The 20,894-nt window shown below is 49.6% G+C and overlaps 8 protein-coding genes across 8 annotated transcripts; 4 read left to right on the forward strand and 4 right to left on the reverse strand.

The window, feature by feature from the left end:
- The first annotated feature begins 125 nt into the window (after positions 1-125).
- On the forward strand, positions 126-2,733 carry N7503_008407 (CCCH zinc finger and RRM domain protein). The gene is made up of 5 exons (XM_057067954.1): positions 126-411; positions 497-615; positions 671-1,252; positions 1,305-2,278; positions 2,332-2,733. Exons 1-5 carry the CDS (start codon positions 347-349, stop codon positions 2,641-2,643), a joined length of 2,052 nt encoding a protein of 683 aa, XP_056918809.1. The 5' UTR covers positions 126-346; the 3' UTR covers positions 2,644-2,733.
- A 26-nt stretch (positions 2,734-2,759) lies between these two features.
- Positions 2,760-3,507, reverse strand: N7503_008408 (putative lactoylglutathione lyase (Glo1); the record flags this gene model as incomplete). Its single annotated transcript, XM_057067955.1, has 2 exons — positions 2,760-2,798; positions 2,866-3,507. The coding sequence occupies 2 exons, from the start codon at positions 3,505-3,507 to the stop codon at positions 2,760-2,762; spliced, it is 681 nt and encodes a 226-aa protein (XP_056918810.1).
- A 409-nt stretch (positions 3,508-3,916) lies between these two features.
- Positions 3,917-8,121, reverse strand: N7503_008409 (uncharacterized protein; the record flags this gene model as incomplete). The annotated part of the gene is made up of 2 exons (XM_057067956.1): positions 3,917-7,651; positions 7,708-8,121. 2 exons carry the CDS (start codon positions 8,119-8,121, stop codon positions 3,917-3,919), a joined length of 4,149 nt encoding a protein of 1,382 aa, XP_056918811.1.
- A 692-nt stretch (positions 8,122-8,813) lies between these two features.
- On the reverse strand, positions 8,814-9,799 carry N7503_008410 (putative pyrimidine 5'-nucleotidase; the record flags this gene model as incomplete). The annotated part of the gene is made up of 5 exons (XM_057067957.1): positions 8,814-8,974; positions 9,055-9,480; positions 9,541-9,576; positions 9,639-9,651; positions 9,728-9,799. The coding sequence occupies 5 exons, from the start codon at positions 9,797-9,799 to the stop codon at positions 8,814-8,816; spliced, it is 708 nt and encodes a 235-aa protein (XP_056918812.1).
- Positions 9,800-10,218: 419 nt separating this feature from the next.
- N7503_008411 (uncharacterized protein) lies at positions 10,219-12,705 on the forward strand (the record flags this gene model as incomplete). The annotated part of the gene is made up of 1 exon (XM_057067958.1): positions 10,219-12,705. The coding sequence occupies one exon, from the start codon at positions 10,219-10,221 to the stop codon at positions 12,703-12,705; it is 2,487 nt and encodes an 828-aa protein (XP_056918813.1).
- A 3,113-nt stretch (positions 12,706-15,818) lies between these two features.
- Positions 15,819-17,469, forward strand: N7503_008412 (sugar porter family MFS transporter; the record flags this gene model as incomplete). The annotated part of the gene is made up of 3 exons (XM_057067959.1): positions 15,819-16,017; positions 16,071-16,253; positions 16,310-17,469. The coding sequence occupies 3 exons, from the start codon at positions 15,819-15,821 to the stop codon at positions 17,467-17,469; spliced, it is 1,542 nt and encodes a 513-aa protein (XP_056918814.1).
- A 258-nt stretch (positions 17,470-17,727) lies between these two features.
- N7503_008413 (serine hydrolase domain-containing protein) lies at positions 17,728-19,074 on the reverse strand (the record flags this gene model as incomplete). The annotated part of the gene is made up of 1 exon (XM_057067960.1): positions 17,728-19,074. One exon carries the CDS (start codon positions 19,072-19,074, stop codon positions 17,728-17,730), a length of 1,347 nt encoding a protein of 448 aa, XP_056918815.1.
- A 931-nt stretch (positions 19,075-20,005) lies between these two features.
- N7503_008414 (thioesterase domain protein) lies at positions 20,006-20,827 on the forward strand (the record flags this gene model as incomplete). The annotated part of the gene is made up of 1 exon (XM_057067961.1): positions 20,006-20,827. The coding sequence occupies one exon, from the start codon at positions 20,006-20,008 to the stop codon at positions 20,825-20,827; it is 822 nt and encodes a 273-aa protein (XP_056918816.1).
- Positions 20,828-20,894: the final 67 nt, after the last annotated feature.

Here is a 20,894-nt window from a genome sequence, read left to right on the forward strand (position 1 = left end):
CCATTGTAATTGCATCTGCTGCACGCTTTTGCCATCCGGTTTCTGCAGAGTCACGTGCTAGCTTGCGCGCCTTCGCGTTTCCAGAAATTCTGTGCACCCAGACCTGTGTTGCTCTCAACGACTCCCCTTGCCATGGTTGGAGTCATTTTTTGCTTACAGTGATACCCTTCTCAACCTGAGAGTCAGACATTGCTTTTTACAACCCGCAATTTCCATTGGAAAGTGTCGGTTCTGGTTATTCGACGGTCTGCAGCTTACCGTCAACCCGGATCCCTGCGAACAGCGACACCTCGGACCTCAATTCTGCTTCACATTCAGTCCTATTCTTACCGGATTTATCGCCAAAATGCACTTTACTGACCCAGAAGCCGCGGACGTGAAGTCATGGGTAGTGAGGAAGCTGGAGGATATGTGAGTTTCACCCAAGTTATGCCCAATCCACCATAGCTCCAACACTTCGGGAGTCTCGGCTAATATATGATCGCAATGCTTGCAGCTCCGATGCGGACTCTGATGTCCTTGCCGACTACGTACTTGCCCTAATCAGAACTGATGCGCCAGACGATGAAATCCGACAAGCTTCGGTGGAAAACTTGGAGGACTTTTTGCGAGAACGTGCGCTTGACACTTCGACTATGCAGTCTAGTCGACTGATGCTGACACCCACCAGATACTCAGCCGTTTGTTGACGAGCTCTTCTCCACATTTGGCCCGAAGCAGGCTGCCCCTGCTCCGCAGTCCCAGCCCCCGCAGCAGCAACCTCATACCTTCTCTGCTACCGCTCAGCCATTCAACCCGCCCAGTGGACCTAGAAATGATTTTAACAGCCGGAAACGAACTTTCAACGAGGGTTTCCAGGGAGATCAGGGGGTCGAGGATGGCTCAATTCAGAATCGCGCCTTCAAGACTCCTCGAAGAGGTCGTGGAGGTGGTGTTGGCCGCGGTGATTGGATGGGTGGAGGTGGTCACCCTATGCAGGGTGGTCAGCAATTCCCGGGCCAGCAGGGTGGATTCCCTCCTATGATGCCTGGGTTTCCGGGCTTCGACCAGAATGATCCTATGGCCGCTGCTATGATGATGCAGGGAATGGGTTTCCCTCAAATGCCTGGGATGCCAATGCCTGGAATGCCCGGTCAGCCGGGCATGGAACACCTGGCCAACCAGCGCTGCCCGTTCTATGATACTCAAGGTATCTGTTATTTGGGTGCTGCTTGTCCTTACAAACATGGGGATGCTGGAGGAAAGAATGACGGTAAGGCTAGTAGCTTGTGTCTATCTGGAGATTGGACTAATCTTTTTATTAGAATATGACCCGAAGAGCGCAACAATCCCGAACAGAGATGGCGACTTTTCGCGCGGCAGCGAGCGAGGCCGGGGTCGTGGACGTGGTGGCTTCAGCGGACGAGGACGCGGCCGGTCCGACTTCTCATCTGCAGGACCCAATGAGGATCGCACAATCACAACAATCGTGGTCGAGCAGATTCCCGACGAGAAGCTCTCAGAAGAAGCTGTGCGCGAGTTCTTCTCCCAATTCGGCAACATTGTGGAAGTGACTTTGCAGCCCTGGAAGAAGCTTGCTCTTGTTAAATATGAGACATTCCCGGAGGCCAAACAAGCATGGTCCAGCCCAAAGGTTATCTTTGACAACCGGTTTGTGAAAGTATACTGGCATAAGCCTAAGCCGAATGACAGGAACGGGGAATCCCAGCCTGAGACTCCAGCATTCAATCAGGAAGAGTTCGAGAAACAGCAAGAAGAGGCCCAGAGAGCACATGAGGAGAAGACGAGGAAGCGACTGGAGACCGAAAAAGCCAAGGAGGAACTCGAGCGCAAGCGTGATGAACTCATGAAAAAGCAGCAAGAAGAAAAAGCACTCTTAATGCAGCGTCTTGGCGTCTCATCAAATAACGGCCCCAATACTGCGGAGGTTCAGTCCGAAGAACCAGCTGATGAGAATGCGAGCGAGGAAACCAAGAAGCTGCGCGCACAGTTGGCTGCTCTTGAGGCAGAGGCACAAAGTCTCGGTATTGACCCCTCCGACCCGTCATCACCTGGCCGGGGCGGATACCGGGGTCGTGGTGGTTACCGTGGCCGAGGCGGGTTCCGTGGCCGCGGAGGCTTCGACCCTTCATTCCGTGGCGGCTACCGGGGTCGCGGTGGATTCGCTCCTCGTGGGCGGGGCGGTGTCTTGCGTCTTGACAACCGTCCTCGGCGAGTTGCCGTGACAGGCGTGGAGCTCCACTCGGATAAGGACGAAGCCCTGCGTCAGCACCTGATTGTAAGTTCTACCTTTTCATCAGTAGAGAAATCACAAATTAACATATTTTTCAGGGCATTGGCGAGTACGAGTCCATCGAGGCTAACCCGAACACACCTGGCTCTATCGTTGTGGCCTTCAAAGAGCGATACCAGGCCGAGAAGTTTATGTTCAGCCCATGGAACATTCCCAACGTAGGCGAGGTCCAGCTGTCATGGCTTCCCAACCCTCCTATCACACTTCCCACTGCATCAACAGAGCCGAAGAATGGTCTCGACGAGGAACAGGACACAGCCATGGACACCACGCCGTCCGCCCCGGCGCCCCAGCAGCCACCTCGCGATATGGATTATGATGTTGCTGAAGATGATGGCTGGGGTGCATAGTCAATCTCTCTTATCTCATGTACTTTGGACCCTGTGAATAGGCTACATTTATCTTCTTCAGAGATACTTTGATCTCGACCCTCTCATATATCACTCCCTTGAAACCGTAAACCAATCTAAATATTCTGTGGTGTCAACTCCACCATATATCCATCCTAAATAGCAGTCAATATATATGAACCCTGATTCATAGATCAACCTTGAAATGGATATAGTACTCACCGGATCAGCAACCATAGCAAACTTCTCAAAGAACCAAGCATAATTCCCATGAATCTCCCCAACTCCAACCCCCCTCTCAGCCTCCCACTCACTCAAAGGCACAGACTCCCTCGTACAAACACCAGGCTCCTTCAAAATCTCCACTCCACCATCCCTCAACCTCTCAACAGCAGCATTTACGTCCGGAACCGTAAACCCTAGATGCGCGAATCCCAAATTCGGCGGGACATTTCCATTGGAAACACCTACCCCCAGCTCCCCATTATTATCAGCGCTATCCTCAGTGCCGTGCACATGGAAAAGCTCCAAAAGCCCACTAGTCCTAGTTAAAACGGGCATCTGGGATGTAGTTTCTGCCCACTTCTCCATCCCCTCTTTTCCTGTACTATCCGTGTCTGCGGGCGGGTGACCAAGATAATAGATCGTGAATGGACCAGCATTCATGTTAAAGACTACGCGCATGCCGAGGAGGTCGACGTAGAAGTGGAGGGAGCGTGCGGGGTCGGTTATGCGGAGGGCGAGGTGGTTTAGGCGGTAGTCTTTTGTTGCGGGATCTAGCGGTGGGTTGAATGCTGTTGTTGGGCCGCCAGGCGTGAAGGCGCCTATTTCTGTGGCTGGGATTGTTTTGAAGGAGTTTGTCATTTTGTGGTGATTTAATCTGGGAGGTAGTTGTATAGATGGTGGGGATGTTGCTGGATATGTATGCGATAAGCATGGATATATCGTGGAGTGGGGTACATGTATAACTTGGAGTAAGTACGCTAACGGCTCTTGGTTCTATTCCAACGGGTCGGGACTTGAATGCCCAGATTCTTGGTGTGTTCGTTTGTCTTACGATATAATTGACAAGTTTGAAAGTCCCGTACGGGTATCATATCGAATTGTGCATCTAACAGTATCCGTTATCCACCGGCCTATAATATTCCACAAGAAGTATGACAATGATATGCAAAGACATATGTGCAGTGAGGGTATCTGTCGAAGCCAAAAAGGATGCACATGAAGGAAGAAAAAAAGGACAAAATACTACTATACAGGCCTAACAAGCCGCTTATTCCGACGAAACGATCTCTACACCATCAGGCGTAGGTCCACCTGTCGCAACGTTCTTGCGAGAATTCTGCATGCCGAGAATTTGCCATGCACGTCCCATCATACCATGTCCAAGACCCTGAGGAAACTCGACAGAAGCTTTATGGGCGTGTTTGGGCATGCGATCACGTAGAGCACGCTCGCGCTTGGCAGCAGCCAGCCGGTCTTGTTCGCGTTCATGATTGACGATGTCATCGCGCCATTCGGACCAGTGTTCGAAGTTCTCGCGTTGGCGGAGGACTTGATATCTGAGTCGGGATTTGGATGGGCGCCATGCGTTACGGTTGATGGCATCTTCCTCGCTGGCCTGTGGGACCATTGTAGACTTCAGGTCTGGGACACGTGAGTCCTTGGTCAGCTTGAGGAGGTGAGTGAAGACATCTCGGCTTTCCAGTGCCGTGCGCTGGATCTTCTCTTGTTCTATCGTCGGGTTTGTGCGAGTGAGAGGTGCATCCAGCCAGGCATACATGTCTGTTGAGCGCTGTACAGAGTATGGGTCCATGTGGTTCGCACGGCGGTTCTCTTCACGAAGATAACGGACGGCGGATTGGAGGCTTTCAACTTCAGCGCGTAGAGACTCGTTCTCGTGCATTGCGGCCAGAGAAGCCTCATTGTCGATGACGAGACCACCAGCTGTAGCTGTCACACCTGCGGTTCCGGAGACTCGCTTCATTCTTTCGAGGCGATTCTTATACTCATCGCGCTCTGCTTCGGCGGTTTGAAGCTCTTTCCTTTGTCGCTCAACAGTCTTCTCCAGCTCGGCGCTCATGTTCTGGCTTTCTTCGATCTTGGCTTCAAGATCCTTAACCATAGACGCTTTCTTGCTCGCTTCCTTCATCCGCGACTCTAGGAGTTCAATCTTGATGCCTTGCTCTTCAAGAGTATTGTCCTTAACACCCAAAGCAGTTGAAACTTCATGAACTTCGTTTTTGAGGCGGCGAATTTCTTCGTCGGCGTCTGGAGAAATTGTCTTGTTAGATTTGAGCTCCTCTGCTCGCGCAATCCAAGGGAAGGCGCCCCTCTCGAACTCGGTAGTCTTAGAAAGATCCGTTGAAATTGAGTCCAGCTCCTCAAGTTGGCTAGCCAGATCGCGCAGCTTGTTCACTAGTAAAGAGAGCGGGTCATTGCTTTCGGTGGGAGTGTCTGAGCCCTGCACCAAAGCGGTGGAGGCTAGCGACATGCTGTCCAATATCTCTTGGAGAGTATAGGGTTCTGCACGACCTTCATCACTAGTCAGACTCACCACAGCTTCACCCAGCTTCCGAGCAAGTTCCGAGAGTCCTCGTGTGAAGTCCTCGGTCTTCTTGAATGGCTCATCGGCTTGCTCTGAAAGTACAAGAGACCTCGAACGCAAATCTTCAACAGCCCGGTGGATCTTGCCCATCGCTACCTTGTATCCACGGGCATGAGAAACAAAAGCATCCAGTTTGTTGAAAGCGAAGGTGATTTCTTCGTTGCTTGTGTCAACTTCGTCTCCTTCACTGCCCTCTTTGTCTTCATTGCCTTCATTGCCTTCGTTTTTTTCGCCGGCCTCCTTTGGCGCAGGCAACTTGGACTGAATGAGAGCCTTCAGCCGAGCAATAGCAGTAGCAGCATGGTCGAGGTATGACTGAGATAAGTTGGTGCGCATGGACAGCTCACCTGCAAAGTTCTCCGGGCTTGATGGAAGAAGAGTCTCTGCCAGGTGTGCAATCAGAGCAATGGATCGTTGCAATTCTACAGCAAATTTGGCCATGTTGACCTCGTTTTTCTTCAAATTCTCAATCCAAAAGTTAAGCGTGCGCTCCACGGGCTCCATTTCGAACAAAGCGGCCTTGGTGCTGTTAAATTGCTCCGGTGTGCAGGCATTGATATATGTCACGAACCGGTCGCAAACAGTCGAGATCCATAGAAGATGCTCAGAGACCTCCAGGGCATTGAAAATTTCCTCGTGGCTGGAGATCGCAGATTGCTCAGCGATGCGCTCACGAATCGTGCCGCTCATCACAGCAGCCTTGAAACTCACGCGCTGGAATCGAAGCAGAGCCAGAACGGCGTTCCGTTCTCCCTCATAGTATTCCGGCAGATAAAGCTTCACAATTGAGAGATGTTGTGCGGCTTCTTCAGCTTCCATACGCTTAAGCTCAACATCAATGGACTTCGTCTGCGCCTTTGATACCGAGGCATGAAGTTTCATGTTTAGGTCCATCATCGCGCGAGATCGTGTCGTGAGGTCAGTAGCCTCAGCTTCGGAAATCTGCTGAGACGCCCGCATATCTTCCAAATCGGCTTGGAGGTTGGTCACTAGTTCTCTGAAGCGGGACAATGTATACTCCAAATCTTCAATGACTTCATCTTGTTGCGTAATTTTCCGGGATTGTTCACTGAACACGCCGTCCCGGTAATCGATCTCTTCTTGGAGTTGTTTTTCAGTCTCGATATGTGTATATTCCAGTTCGTCGCTAATTTCTCTCAGGGCTTCCAGGTCTTCAATGGCAGCCTTTAGTTCGCTGATCTCCTCTTGATAGCGCATATTTTTGTCGGCAAGCTCTTCAATCATTTCCTCGGCACCCAGAGCGGTCTCGAGTTGCTGTTTGAGGTCATCCACGTTTGTCTCCGCAACCAAAAGCTTTTCTTTGGTGGCTTCAAAGTCGGATTTCACAGCAGAATATTCCTCGAGATCCTGTTCTAGTTCCTTGATCTGGTCTTTCAGGTCAGCTTCTTGCTGCTGCGTCATATCACGAAGTCGGATGAGAGCTTCGCGAAGGCGTTCGTTGGTCTTCTCCATTTGTAGCCATCCATGACTAGATCGTTCCTCGGGGCTCGTGACTTGGCTGAACTCTTCATTCTCCTCACGGAGAACCTCAACCTCCAACTGGAGCTCTTCCATTTTCGACCGGAGCGCATCGCACTCGTGCTTGAATGCATCGGCCGTCTCCTCTGCCATCTCCCGGTCAAGTCCCGCCATTTCCATGAGCGATTCATGCTCAGCCTGCATACGATCCAATTCCTCTAAACGAGCTTCCGTGTCCCTCAGTTTCTTGCGTAAATCCGTAATCTCCATTTGCTGGGGTTGATATTTCGCCTGCAACTTCTGAATGATAGATTCGAATTTATCGCGTTCAGACTGCAACTGCTCCAGGGCTTTCATCTTTTCACGGTCATCAGACCGCTTCTTTTCCATAACACGAAGCTTGGTCTGAAGCTCTTCCAGCTCTCGACTGACAGCAGCGCTCTGGGCTTGACGCTGGGTTGTGGATGTCGCAGCTCCCGGCCGAGCAGCTGCAGGTCGCGCAGCAGTCATTGACTGTCGAGGTGGCTTAGCGGCGGGTGGAGGTGCCATTTCTGTATCTTGCGGCCCACCCTCAGCATCCAGAGACTCAACATCCGTGGGCTCTTCTGATGGTCCGCTTGTTTCGGCTTCACCATCTGATGCTTTTGTGGGGGCAGCCTGGCGTACAGAGGGTCGTTTCGACAGCCCAGGTGCTGACACGTTGGCCTGAGAGCTCGGTCGTGATGTTCGGGTTGAGCCGGAAATGGAAGGGCGCGAGGATCTGGGAGCTGCCGGTGTTGAAGATGGGCCGGCCGAGGCTCGAGTGGTAGGTGCTGGTCGGGGTCGATTAGATGCCACGGTGGAAGTGCGCGAAGCACCACCCATCGAAGGGCGGGCAGGGGCGCCTGAGGACAGCTGTTTTGTTGGAGACTTGGTGGGGGACTAAAATAAGAGACTCGTAAGTACTTGCGCGACAACCCATTAAGATCGTTACACACCCTTAGAGATGATCGAGCACCCATCTTCGGGGCCGGCGTAGGGGTGGATCCATTGACGCTCTGTCGTTTAGCTGCACTTGGTGGCACTCCAGGAGGCTTCTTTGCAGCTGTCGAGATCGATGGCCTACCGGTGGTTGCATTGGTACCGGCTCGGCTCCTTTGTTTACTCTCCCGCGGAGCTTGTGGTAGAACCGCACCCACGGCTGTGGGCCGGATGAACATGCCATAGCCTGCTTCGCAATCAAAGTAACGCTCCCCTTGGACTGCGCCATCATTCTTGCCCGTGGCGTCTGTCAATTCAACACCAATCCAATCTCCAGCTGCGAAGTGAGTGCTGCCAATGAAGCGCACGGTGGCTTGTCGTCCGTCGGTCAAGGTGATCACCGAGCCAGGTGATATATCTTGACCAGACATCGTGAGGACAAAGGATCAAAGACCCACGATGCGCTTAAACGGTAACCGGGGCGGTGTTTGTCGAAGTGAGTTGGGAGAAGAGGGACGGGGCCCTGAGGCACTAAGGAGTCCGCTTCACGCGCCGCCGATCAATTATGGCCTGAGGCAGAAATACTGACATACACTCATACTAAACAGCACGAAGTATAAACATTACGCTCTACATAGGTGCAGTACCCGTGTCTTCAGGTGTATTCATGGTATTTATAAGGTGTTCAGTAGCAAGTAGATACCATGCACTTATTGTATCAGGGGTCTGGTTTTGGTCCTATCCACCAATCCAACCGTGATAAGGAAACCAGACCCGGAGATTCAGGTTTATTATTGTTATTATTATTTTTGAAAGAACGGAGCAAAACAACCTAGTGATTTGTACATTGAGTGGCCAAGACTGTAGATTATATGCGAACAGAAATTTTGGAATATTTTGAGATTGGTTAGAATCGTAATAATTGTTAAATTGTAAATGTCTTTGATACTTGGAATGGTAGTCTATTCTTCTCTAACACAGTATTCCTTCGGGAAGGAACCGTGACCGCAACCAAACAGCTCAATCAAGTAAAACCGTCGGGCTATAGATCTAGGGTCATTTCGAACCTTTATACACAAGAAATGAAATCGTTGAACTCATCAAATCAAAACCCAAGATCGTCTTACGACTTGAATACCTCCGGGAAATGGACACGTAGCTCCTCAAGGTCTGAGATTTGGTATTTCGATGCCGGGATGCGCGGGACTTCGACTCCCGCTTCCACAAAGTGGACAGTTGACCAGCCTCGAGCCGCTGCATGCTTGCAGTTCAGATATGAATCATCTGTACAGTCAAACTTGTCAGCATTTGTTTAGAGACCCGACCCTCACCGCAAAACACGGCAGCTTTACAAAGCTACTTACCGACAAAGTAGCACGATTCGGTGCTGGGAGCCCTGGCCTCTTTCTCTGCCTTTGCATACATATCCTGGCTCGGTTTGCAAACCAACGGTAACGAGCCATAGTCACAGTACGTAATACCCTCAAACAGATCTTCAATACCCAACAGTTTCACCACTCGCTTTCCATGGCTGACATAAGCATTGGTGAGCAGCCAGGGCTTCACTTTGGTGGTGTCCAGAGACTCCAGCAGAGAGCGCAGCTTGGGGTTTGGCTTCAAGATTGTATCGAGGGGAAGGGCATCATCCACTTCGTAGTTGAATTCGAGCGGGTCGATCTTGTGATGGCGGGTCAGACCTTCAATCGCAAGGCCGTACTCCTTGTAGTATTTCTGGTGCAGCATGTGCGCATCTTCCGGAGTAAGATCGAGGTGCTTGCAGAAGAACTTGTCTTAAGCGCAACAGTGGTTAGTCACAGCGCAATTGACGTATTGAAGCCAGGATTACCCACTGATCAATTTCTGCATCTCATCATGAATATTGCATCCTGCGCGCAAGGGTCAGTATCGGTGTATCTCGACGTAGTCGCAATTGGTTTCGCAGCCACACCTTTAGAGTACAGCTGGTAAAAGGCACTTTAGATTAGCAAAATTATTCCCGCGATCCCAAATACAGAGTCACTCCGCCGTTGCACATACACAGTTGTCAATGTCGAAGAAGAACACTGGCCGTGAGTCACCTCCGGCTCCGTTTGCACCGTTGGCAGTCATTGTAGAGTATCGATTAATTCGGGGGAAAGTTGCAGGTATCTTAGGAATAATTGAAGTAGGGCGGATAAACTGACGAGCAGGTAAAGAAAAGAACGAGCGATGCATGGGTAGAAATAGGAGGAAGGGTCGAGTCGGGGACCCAAAGTAGAACGAGTTGGCTTGGGGGATTGTCATTGGCAGCGCGGAGAAGAAGCCGCGTTACCTAATCCGCCCTAGCGTGAAAAAGCGCATTCGTCACTTTTCTTCTTGTTTTGCTTCGACTCCATTCTTGCGGTCTGCAAAAGTAAGCCTTCTATTCTGACCGCTCGAATATTAGCGCAAGTGACATGAGGTTATACCCCCTCTAGTGATCACTTTTCCCATCTTTAAACAGCTACTGCTCTAGCTTCATCTTGATCCCTTTCCTCAAGCTTTGGATCATGGCGACAGCTCATGCAACTCACCTTACAGCAGGACCGATGGCATCTTCCGCATCAATAACAGCCGATGAGGTACGGGAATATGAGAGGATTCTGAAAATCAGCGATGAGATTTTCTCGGGGTCACACCCCCGTCTCAAGGTGCCCCAAAAGTTTGTGCGCAAGCCGAAGGGTCAACCAGGCCAGAATGGTCAGTTGGCCCAACAGACACTGAAAAGCAAGCCCATGGTACCAGAGCCTGTACCTCAGATCGATAATTCCCGCCACCCTCAAAATATTCAAGCGAAAACTCCAGGAAACGCGTCGTTTCCTGCCACCGCCAGTGCAACACCTGCTCGCGTAGCTGCGAAGCCCTCGTCTGAAATCGATCCCATATTCTTGACAAAATCGGATGATTTAGTCAGGGCGGAGCTTCAATTACAACGGCAGAGGGTGGAAAGAACACTTCGTGATCAGCTGGAACAGAAAAAGCAGGATCTAAAGCAGAAACCCTCAGTTCAGGACACAAAACCGAATTTTGATGTTTCAGATGTGCTGAACAGGGCTCTCGAGATTGTGAAGCCTGTCTCTCTGAGCGATCCATCGGAGAATTCGTTTGATGAAAATTCCTATTACTCCAGTAAAGCACCTGACTCGCCGCCTGCTGTTGGCGAGCATCAAGACCCATCTCCTGTGGTCCCGGCTCGGGCACTGGGTGCCTCCGCAGGGGCTTCGGTAGAGCAATTTGCAGATGAGTTACAGCGACTTGAAACTCTGAATAGGACTGGATCCGATCAGGAAATGCAAGATGCTTACTCTGTTGCTGACCATCGCATCCCCCATCCCCAGAAGCAGCTGCACCCAAACCAAACCGAGGCTAGCCGGCTCCATAAAGCACATCACATTGATCCCCTGGAGGAACCTGAATACTCGCCTCCTGCCCCAGTGGCCCCGCCGATTGACCACAGGGATTATCAGCGAGAGGCAGCAAACAGCCAAGGCAGAGCTAGATACGCAGAGCAGCCTCGAGATGTACAAGCACTTCCCAATGGGCACAATGTCACTGTAGTCCGAAACCATATCACATCCCCAGCAGCTCCTCGACCGTCTCGTGTCTCACCATTGGCAACTCAAAAGCTCCCTGCAGTCCAACAAATCCGGGACGAACGGTTTGAACATGTGTTAGAACGTGTTTATTCTGATCCCGAGTCTGGCCGGGCCAGTCCCAATGGCCCGGTCTCGCAGCCCATTTCTCGAAAGCGAAGAAGACAGGAGAAAGGACAAGACGTTCGTGTGTCATACAAGAGACAGAATGCTGATTCTTCTGATGCCTACATTAAGGAAGAACCAGTGTCACCGCCACCTTTCACTGATGACCATGCTATTTCGAGAAGCCGCCAGCCTCAGGAACAGCCTGTGTACATTGACATCTCGTCCCCGGGATATAATCCCGTAATTGAACGACGCGAACTGTCCGGTCGAGGACCAGTATACGAGGTCGATCAATATCGCGAGGTCCCCGTTGAACAAGGTCCACCACGGACCATGTCTCGAGTTAGCACCAGACGTCCAGTTCTTGACGATCCCAACCTGCGACGAGTCGCCAGTATGCAGTACGCGAGACAGCCTGAGTATTCTCAAGGGTACATCGAGCACGACCCCCGTGACATCAGATCTGCATCCTACGCAGTAGTTGAGAGGCGCCTTCCAGAACAATCCAGATACTACGAGGAGGTTCCGTCTTATGGACCACGTTATATCGAGGTGGACGATCAACCGCCACCCACCTACCGACCCCAGTATTACGAGGAACCTCAACCCCCGCGGGCCATGCCGCCGCCCCCGCGCCGGTATTTCGTGGACGAGCATGGCAACGAGTATGAAATGGTACCATCTCGAAGAACACAAACCATGGCACCACCACCTCGTCCAGCATCTCGCGCTCCCCCTCCACAAGCCGAGATCTACGACGACCGTGCTCCTATCCGCACTGCCAGTGTTCGTGCTCCATCAATTGTGCAAGAACCTTACATGGACAACCGATATATTCAAGAGATGCCACCTCCCCAACCGATCTACAGGCGCGTCCCCAGTGACTACGCTCGGCCCATTGCTGGTGAACGACAGACTTACGTCGCGCCCTTGGAAGGACATGAGCCATATTCCCGTGCTGGTAGTGTGCAAGTTGCCGAATATATGCCTCGCCGTCAAAATTATGTAGAAGAGCACTCTATTCCCCAGGAAAGAGTGATTCGCACCGCTAGCGTGCGACCCCAACCTCATCAGCATCGATATGAGGAGCAGCCCCATGAAATTATACAGCGTGTTGGAAATTCCCGCCCCGCTGGAGCTAGCCGTGAGGTCTACATGGATGAAAGACCCATGGGTGACTATGTTGAGCGACCCTACTACGTCCGAGAAAGACGTTATTATGAAGGTGATGATGGAAATCGCATGGCGTTGGATGGAAATACGGAGTCTGTGCATCGTGCTCCTCAGCATTACTAGGCGCTTATTTTTTTTTAGCCATCTCTTTCATCGTGCATCTGCATTCGGCGTGCTTTGATTTATTATTTCACTCATGTAATGTTGACTATTTTGAAGCCAAAAACTTTCCATCGGTTCGATTAGCTTCCCATTAATGTACAACAAGTTAATGTCTTATAAAAGCCCGCATTTGATCGATCCTACGCAGTCCTAGCTGAACATCACAATTACAGTATCAGGCAAGGTGTGGTATTCGAACTTGATAGCAACATTATCGAGTACATACCAAGGTAACTCATTGCTCACATGGTATCCAATCACATAGAGTTACTTACGAATTGGTCAATCTTCTCGATGTATGATTCAATAGCGCCTCGAAAAGCTTACCGTAATTTGACGTGCCCGGTCAATAATGTCCCCCACAGGCTATATGGTTATTCCGGAGCGAGTAACTTCAAAGACGCACACACACTCTGCCCCGACGGATGGTATCTTTCTTTTCACCTCGCATTAGACTCATACGGTTTGTGGCATAGTATGATTCCATTCGCTATGGGTTTCATCATGTGCGAGGTTCAGATCATCAATCAGGCTAACTCACGGGAGGGCCACAACGCAGTAAAATACCCAGATGAACCTGTAAAGATTGAGCCATACATTGGAAGGCGAAGGTGTCCATGAGGGTTTTCGCTCGGCCTTCTGCATATCTGGGTATGTAAATAGATGTCAGCAGGCCATGTCATTGTTTCCGAGCAACAAAACTTCAAGGATGCGCACTCTGCTCTGATGGATAGCATGATTCCCTTCGCCTCACATCAGAAAGAAGCTTCTTGTGACATGTTATGATATCTTTGAGTTAACTGACCACCATCAACTGTGAGGCTCAGACCATTATCTAGGGGTCGCAATGCAGTAGAGCCCAGGCGAAAGGTAGGCATACCAAGCCCTGTAGCATAGATTTGACGATGGTGTTCCTCCAGCTTCGTAGATATCTAGATACATGTTAGCTTTCTGCAATTCACAGAATCCACCATCTTGTACGCAAGCATTCAATCAGTCAAACGGGAACAATTGATGGCTCCTGTATTGATTTCCTTTGCCTGGTACTCCATGATGAACATCCGCAGACGGTTGAGCTTTCTTCGTATCCAGGACTGATCAGTGATTGCTGTAGTATCCAAATATCAGATATACAGAGGCTAGTTGGCCATAGTTAACCGTGCATCCGGGGTCCGAGCAGTCTGGCGTTCGGGCTGGTGTTATCGGTCGGACCTGGAGTATTCAGGACTTAGTACTGGTGTTAAAACCAGTTCATAGTCACAGTAATCGGCAATGGCAAGTTTTGAAAACATAGGTAGTGTTTCGTTCAGGTCTCAAAGATGGTCGGCATGGTTAATCCGAAAGTGAAGATGTCATCACATATACATATTGTAAAGCCTGTCTCACGAGATAAAGCTGCTTACCTTGAGTATAGACAGAAAGATCCAGCGACGTTGTATCTAGTGGTAACCGTTAAAATCGAGCTGCATAACATGTGATCTTTTCGATGCGGTAGCCGTTGATATCTGAAGGTGGAAAGTAATCGTCCTGCATCAGAAATAGGTTCAATTTCACGACCGTGAGGTTCAATTCACGAATTTTGTTCATCATTTGCAAGGCATTACATGAAACTACTCATCCTGGGATATTCAAACCATTGAAAATTCTGGGGGGGGGGAAAGTAAAGGTATCATATGCAGACTTTGAACAACATGTTGCATGATTAGCATGAAACTTTCGCCCACCGAGCATGCCTTCTGTTAATGTACTCGAGACTCGACGCGTCCCGCTATGTTGATCACTGGAAGTATAATATTGTGGTGGCTTAGCATGGGGCAGTTTGAGGTCGAAATTGGCGAACTCACTAGAGATCTCAAAAAGCATGAGCGATCAAACCACCGCAACTTATCAAAAATGCGTGTTTATCTCGTCCAGTCCCTCAGAAAGTGATTTGTTCAACATGCATCTGTCATAGACAACATAAGGCTCAGATGGGCTTGAAGGTAATGTATCCAAGAAGTTACTAAAGAAGACTTGGCAAGAGAGAATGTTCTGCGAGAGAGAGGAGGGGAGAGGAAGGTTGCGGCCAGAGGAAAAGCAAAAGAGATGCGACGAAGGGATTATTGATAGTCACGTAAAAAGCGTTATTTAGCGTTACGCAGAAAGCGCTACCTCTCATCACGTAGAAAGCAGCTTTTAATCACATAGATCTTGGTTTGTACACATTCCATGGCAACTTTCCAAACGGAATTTTGACTGTATATCATCCTGGTCAGCTATGTCCGAGCTTGAAGTACAACATTGTCCGCCTTTATGAATTCATCTCGTTTTGCAAGCTTTCAACGACCAAACCAGAACTTCTTAAGACTCATAAGTTACATTGGCTGATATAACTACTTCAGGAACAGCTAAAGATGAAATTTGAAGATTCCAATTCCAAAAGATCAACAACAACAACAATAATAATAATAATGGAACCTCACGAATCAATAAGCTCCACAGCAGCGAGCTGTCTGCGTGTCTGGCTAAGACTGACACTGCCAACCATTAAGGGTTCAACTTTGTCACGTGTGGAGCATCTATACCATCATCTGCGGACTTTTGCATTCAAAAAAAGCCGTGAATCTTATTCCACCATATTGCCCTACGGCAACAAATTTATATGCACACATTTGCATGATACATAAACGCATGCCGCCGCCGATCCCGCAATCCTTTCCGCCGGGGTTGTCAATGATTTGCCGAACTAATAACCAATTAAACTTCGGAGTGGGGAACGAAACAAGTCAGAAATCGAGCTCATTGGTTAGATCCCGATATCGGCCAAGCTCGCCATCCCCGCAGACCCTCATTCTTGGATTCTGTACCAATCACGATGCATGTATGCAGACTGCAGCTGAGGGTGCACATACAGTCGGGGACTCCAGGGGTAACTCCGAGGGCCGCTATGACTCCTCGCCAGCATTGTTTCATTTCGTTTTGTCTTTTTTTTGCGATTTCATAGTTCAATTACCCCAGAACGTGCACCGTTTCTGAATTCGGGTCTTTACTGTTGACTCGGACGTCAGTTGTTATCCCTTGGTGGACCAGTCAACATGGGTATCCGCAATGTACAGGGAGAGGGTCTTCAGCGCATGATTGCCGTCCTTGGCGCGGTCGCTTTTCTGATTCAAGGATATAATCAGTCTGTTATGAATGGCTTCACTACACTGCCCAGTTTCCTGGCTGCGATTCCGCAGGTCGATACTGTTAATACTACAGGCGCGCAGGCGTCGCATAATTCCACAATCCTAGGTGAGTAATACATCGACCCCCCTTGCGAAGTGATTCACTGACGATTTTCACAGGTCTCGTGGTGGCTATCTTTGAACTGGGCTCTGCTATTGGTGCTCTCTCATGCCTGGCTATTGGTGATAGGCTCGGTCGTCCCAAGACAATGTTGGTAGCTGGATTTATCTGCATAATAGGAGTGGTGATACAAGCATCTACCTACTCCCTTGCGCAAATTCTAGTTGGCAGGATTGTAACCGGTACGCTCATCTTTGACTGAAGACTCATCGTTCGAAAAGCTAAAGCCGTGTCATAGGTGTTGGAATCGGTCTTTACACAGGAACTGTTCCTATGTACGTGAGCGAGTCATCCAGTGCCACAAAGCGAGGACAGCTTGTACTGGTAGAAGGTGTCTTTGCACTAAGTGGTCTGGCTATCGCATCATGGGTCAACTTCGGCATGTTCTATACAACAGGCTCAGTCAGTTGGAGGTTCCCCATTGCCCTCCAGCTGGTTTTCATCATTATTATCGTTTCGCTCACCCCATGGCTCCCGGAATCTCCTCGATATCTGGTCAAAAAGGGAAGAATTGAAGAAGCGACCGCTATTATGGCAAGATTGCTGGGTCTTTCCGAGGATGACACTCAAGTGTCCAACGAGATTGCTGTGATACAAGCCGCCCTTGCCCGGGACATCGGGCATCGCGAAAAGCACTCCGCCAATCCTTTCTCAATGAACGAGAACAGACATCTCCACCGACTGTTGATCGCAGCTACTGGAACCATGATCACTCAAATGACCGGTATCAACGTGATCGCGGGATATTCCACATCCATCTTCGAGGAAACTCTTGGTTACTCAGGCAGCGATGCCAGAATTTTCTCTGCCTGTCTGCAGATGGCTTTGGCACTAGGAGCCTTGACCGCAATCTTCCTGGTCGACCGAATTGGCCGTCGCCCAATGATGATATTCTCCACAGGCTCCATGGTTATTGCTCAGGCAGCGGTTGCAGGCTTGACTTCGGATCTGACAAATCCTGCTACTGGCAAAGCAGCTGTTTTCTTCTACTTCTTCGCCATGTACTTCCTCCCTATTGGCATGTTCATTATGCCTTTCATGTACGGGTCTGAAATTGCTCCTCTATCGATCCGTCACATTCTTGCAGCGGTCACAGCCGTGTCTAGCTGGCTTTTCAACTTCATGGTGGCTGAAGTCACTCCCGTTGCGCGCGAAAATATTGGTTGGAAGTACGACATCGTGTATGCAGCGACCAGCGCAGCAGGCTGTGTTCTCATCTACCTGTTCTTCCCAGAGACACGAGGTCGGTCATTGGAGGAGATTGATGAGATTTTCCGTCAATCCAAGTCTATCTGGGATCCTGTCCGTGTGGCCAAGGAGCTTCCCGTCGGTTTCGATGTTCTGGAGATAATCGATCCTTCTTCAAAGGAAGCTTCGAGCCGTACGGAGGTGGCATAACCACTATCGTTTCATAATGACTTTGAAGGTGTTTCTGATGAAGCTTATGCGGAGATATGTTAATAACCAAAAGTATGAGGTCTATATTGCCAGCCACAATGGGTTTAATTGAAGTTCTGTATACTCAGCAGACTCAATAGCCCTCTTAATATAATGCCGTTTTTTGACTCCATTGAGCTCATCCTGATAATTTAGGTGAAGGTATGTTGACTCACATGACAACACAACAAACCCAAGGGAGCTTTGCCAATAAGAGATTTACAATGTTGGCCGGTAGCCAAGGATAGCCTCAAGATTGTCGAATAAACCCTCCGTAGGGATCCCGCCATTACAGACCAAGATGTTGCAATCCGGGTTCGAAAGTAAATCATCAAGCAAGACCTCTGGGTCCAAGTAGTTGAACGGGTTTATATCGAGACTGAGCGGCGGCGACTCATACGGACCCGCATCCGGGACCTTACGATCAGAAACCGCTTGCATAAGGATACGAAAGAAATCATAGTAGAGATTACCAGGCGTGGCACTCAAAAGCACTGATAGATTCGGTGCCGTGTCACCGAACACTCCAGTCCAAGTGACCGTCATATTCAGGGAAGGAATCATAAAGTTGTTCTGCTGCAAAGCTCCCACCATGGCAAATAGATCATGTGGCGCACTCGCAACACTCGTCTGCTGGATTGTAGTAGCAACCGGGATATTCGCACCGGTACATGGCTTGCCACGATTATTCCAGAAAAGATATCCGTAGCAAGGATTCTTCGGAGAGGGAGTAGCCACAGCCTGGACCCATTCAAAAGGCACAACTTGTTGACCAGCATACTGCCCTCCATTCTGCATCATAAGTCCTAGGCGGGCAAGATACTTAGGCGCAATAAATAGCCAAGCATAACCATAGGTGTTTCCAGATCGATCGCGTAGCCAGAAGTAGGACGATTTATCGATAGCTAATGGGCCAAACAGCCGTTCCTGGGCATAGTCCTGTAGGTCACGGCCAAGAGCACTCTGAACAATATAAGCCGCAGCATCAGCATCGCGCTGCCCATACTCAAAATGCGTCCCTGGCGGGTGAGTAATCTTCTGTGCTAAGAATTCCTGCATGATGCTAGGATCCGTCGCGACGGTCGCAGCTTCAGCGATGATAGCCTCCTGAGTTCCGGAGGTTTCGGTCAGAATGTCTCGGACAGTGATAGCCCGGTGGGCTTCATTACCCCAACACGGTTCATTGGGTAGGTAGTCGCCAATGCGACGATCAATATCGAGCTTTCCATCTGCGATGGCCATACCGGCAAGCATCCCGACAACGGATTTGGTGACTGACCAGACCTGAGCTGGTATGGAAGCTGTGATTGGATCTGCTGGTCCTCGGCCAACTAGGCAATTGTTGCGAAATATCTGAACAGAAGAGCGCCCGTGAAGGCTTGCATATGCCAATGCTTCGTCAACTTGGGATGATGATAGGCCGACCTCTTCTGGTGTCGCGGTTTCGAAATTTCCATCGTTATTCGTAGGGAGGGAGCAACTCTTTTCAGAAAACCTTGTCGGTTGATTCACTCCCAGCCCCAATTGCGCCAAAAATGCGATCAAAATCGGTATCTTCAGGTACATTCTGGGAAGCAAAAGGGGGCATCCACTAGCAATTGAGCGCGCCGGATTTTTCAACTCGAGTGAAACTTTGTTTCTTTTTCGATTCATACCATCGCCCCTATACATACTTATATACAATATGTAACCCCTCATCATCCATTAGTTATGGAAAACTAGGTTATGAACGAAGTCCGTGCATTGTTGGACGGAGCAATTCTCCTCGAAGGGGTTACATTACTGTCTATCAATTGGGAGATGCACCTAGGATTCGGCAAATTTTAAGGCAGATGAGCTCCTGATCGCCTGCCTCGGTCCCTGTGTACATGTCTGGGGAAACACTATCTATTCGCTGGTTTATACACAACACACTAATACGTCATCGTTGGTTTATAGACCATGTATATATAAGCCTCTAGAAGGCTGAAAGAGTTATGTGATCACTAAATACACAGAACAAACATGCAAATTCCGGTTTGAACCACACTGTTGTCACACAAACGTCGTCCCATTGGCACGTGACTGCTAACGGGTCCATATACGGAGAACATGGGGGGAAATGCGGGGGAAAATTTAGTCAACAGCCCTGTCAATTCTTTCGCAACTGTCCAAGCGCCCCTTAAGGTTTCGCGGATCAATTTGAGGCACTGGTCCCAAGGCCTCCCAAAACGCCATGACGGACCATATCGGTCCTTCGCTCTACCCAGGGGAAGTTCTTGAAACCATAGCCGGATTCCCCACAATATATCATTATCAACCGAGCAAAACCCAACAAGATGGCTGTTCGAATCCCAAGCCATTGGTTGTGTGCATACCCGGATCCATGCATCTAGGCCGAATTTTCTACGGCGGACACGAAGGATCAAGCCCAAACAATTTTCTAACATACCAGCTCAGCAACCTTGGATTCAACGTGCTATCAATCTCCTATCCTCTCGAAACAACCCCAGAAATTATGCCGGCAACCGGTGCAAATTTCCGGATCCAAGATTGGGGCCGTCAAGCCGCTACCACGGTCAAAAAAGTCATGGGCGAGAAGGACCTGCCGACACGGTCTATCGTTCTAATCGCGTGGAGCATGGGCGGCCGAATGATAGTCCATTTTAACATCTCAGCTAAAGAGCTAGGCTTGGATGTCCAGCAATTCATCAGTTTCGCAGCCACTCCTGGGATCTCAAGTATCCGTACCCCGGCGCCGGGTATGGCCTGCAGCGAGGCAGGGTACTTCTGCATCCCTGATCGATTGAGTAATTTCTATCAACAAGTGCAATATATGGAGGACTTCAATGATGGCCGAACGTCTATCTCCAAGGATATTTTCTTACGTGAATACGTCGGCGGGACACCGATCAATTTAACAGGCGTGCGATTGAAATATGATGGGAAGGGATCTTTTGTTCAAGATGAGTTGACTCATGAAGAGGATACAAAGGTTTTTGATGTGGTCAACATCCCTTTCATAACGGCTCTTTACCCGACTGGTATTCTTGATGCTAGTCATGCATTAACGGATCAGGCTAGCTGGGGCTTCTTGATTAGCTATCAACTGGAGGCTATGATTGGGAAACGAGGGCTGCAGAAGGTAAAAGAGACAGCAAGATGGCAGCAGCTGATGGATTTTGTTCACGCTGCTCCGGGACGTCTCTGTTTCCCTGTTGCTGGTAGTCATTTCTTCTTTGTTGGGGAAACCTCTGCTCGGGAGGTGGCAGAGAAGGTGGTCAAGCTGATTGCTGTTGCAAGGGAGCTTCAGAAGGAGTTGTCTGAGATCGTATCGTAGACTTGCTGAATTGAAAGACTATATCATCAATCGCAAGTTACACAGCTGGAAATTGCTGATCGGTTTG

This window comes from Penicillium pulvis (assembly GCF_028828015.1).
Source record: "Penicillium pulvis strain IBT 33274 chromosome Unknown contig_7_segment1_segment0, whole genome shotgun sequence".
NCBI classification, from domain to species: Eukaryota; Fungi; Ascomycota; class Eurotiomycetes; order Eurotiales; family Aspergillaceae; genus Penicillium; species Penicillium pulvis.

Coding starts and splice junctions, on each gene's coding strand:
- N7503_008407 (XM_057067954.1), top strand. CDS start 347: ATGCACTTTACTGACCCAGAAGCCGCGGACGTGAAGTCATGGGTAGTG. Junction 412..496: donor GTGAGGAAGCTGGAGGATAT/GTGAGTTTCACC, acceptor CAATGCTTGCAG/CTCCGATGCGGACTCTGATG. Junction 616..670: donor GGAGGACTTTTTGCGAGAAC/GTGCGCTTGACA, acceptor GACACCCACCAG/ATACTCAGCCGTTTGTTGAC.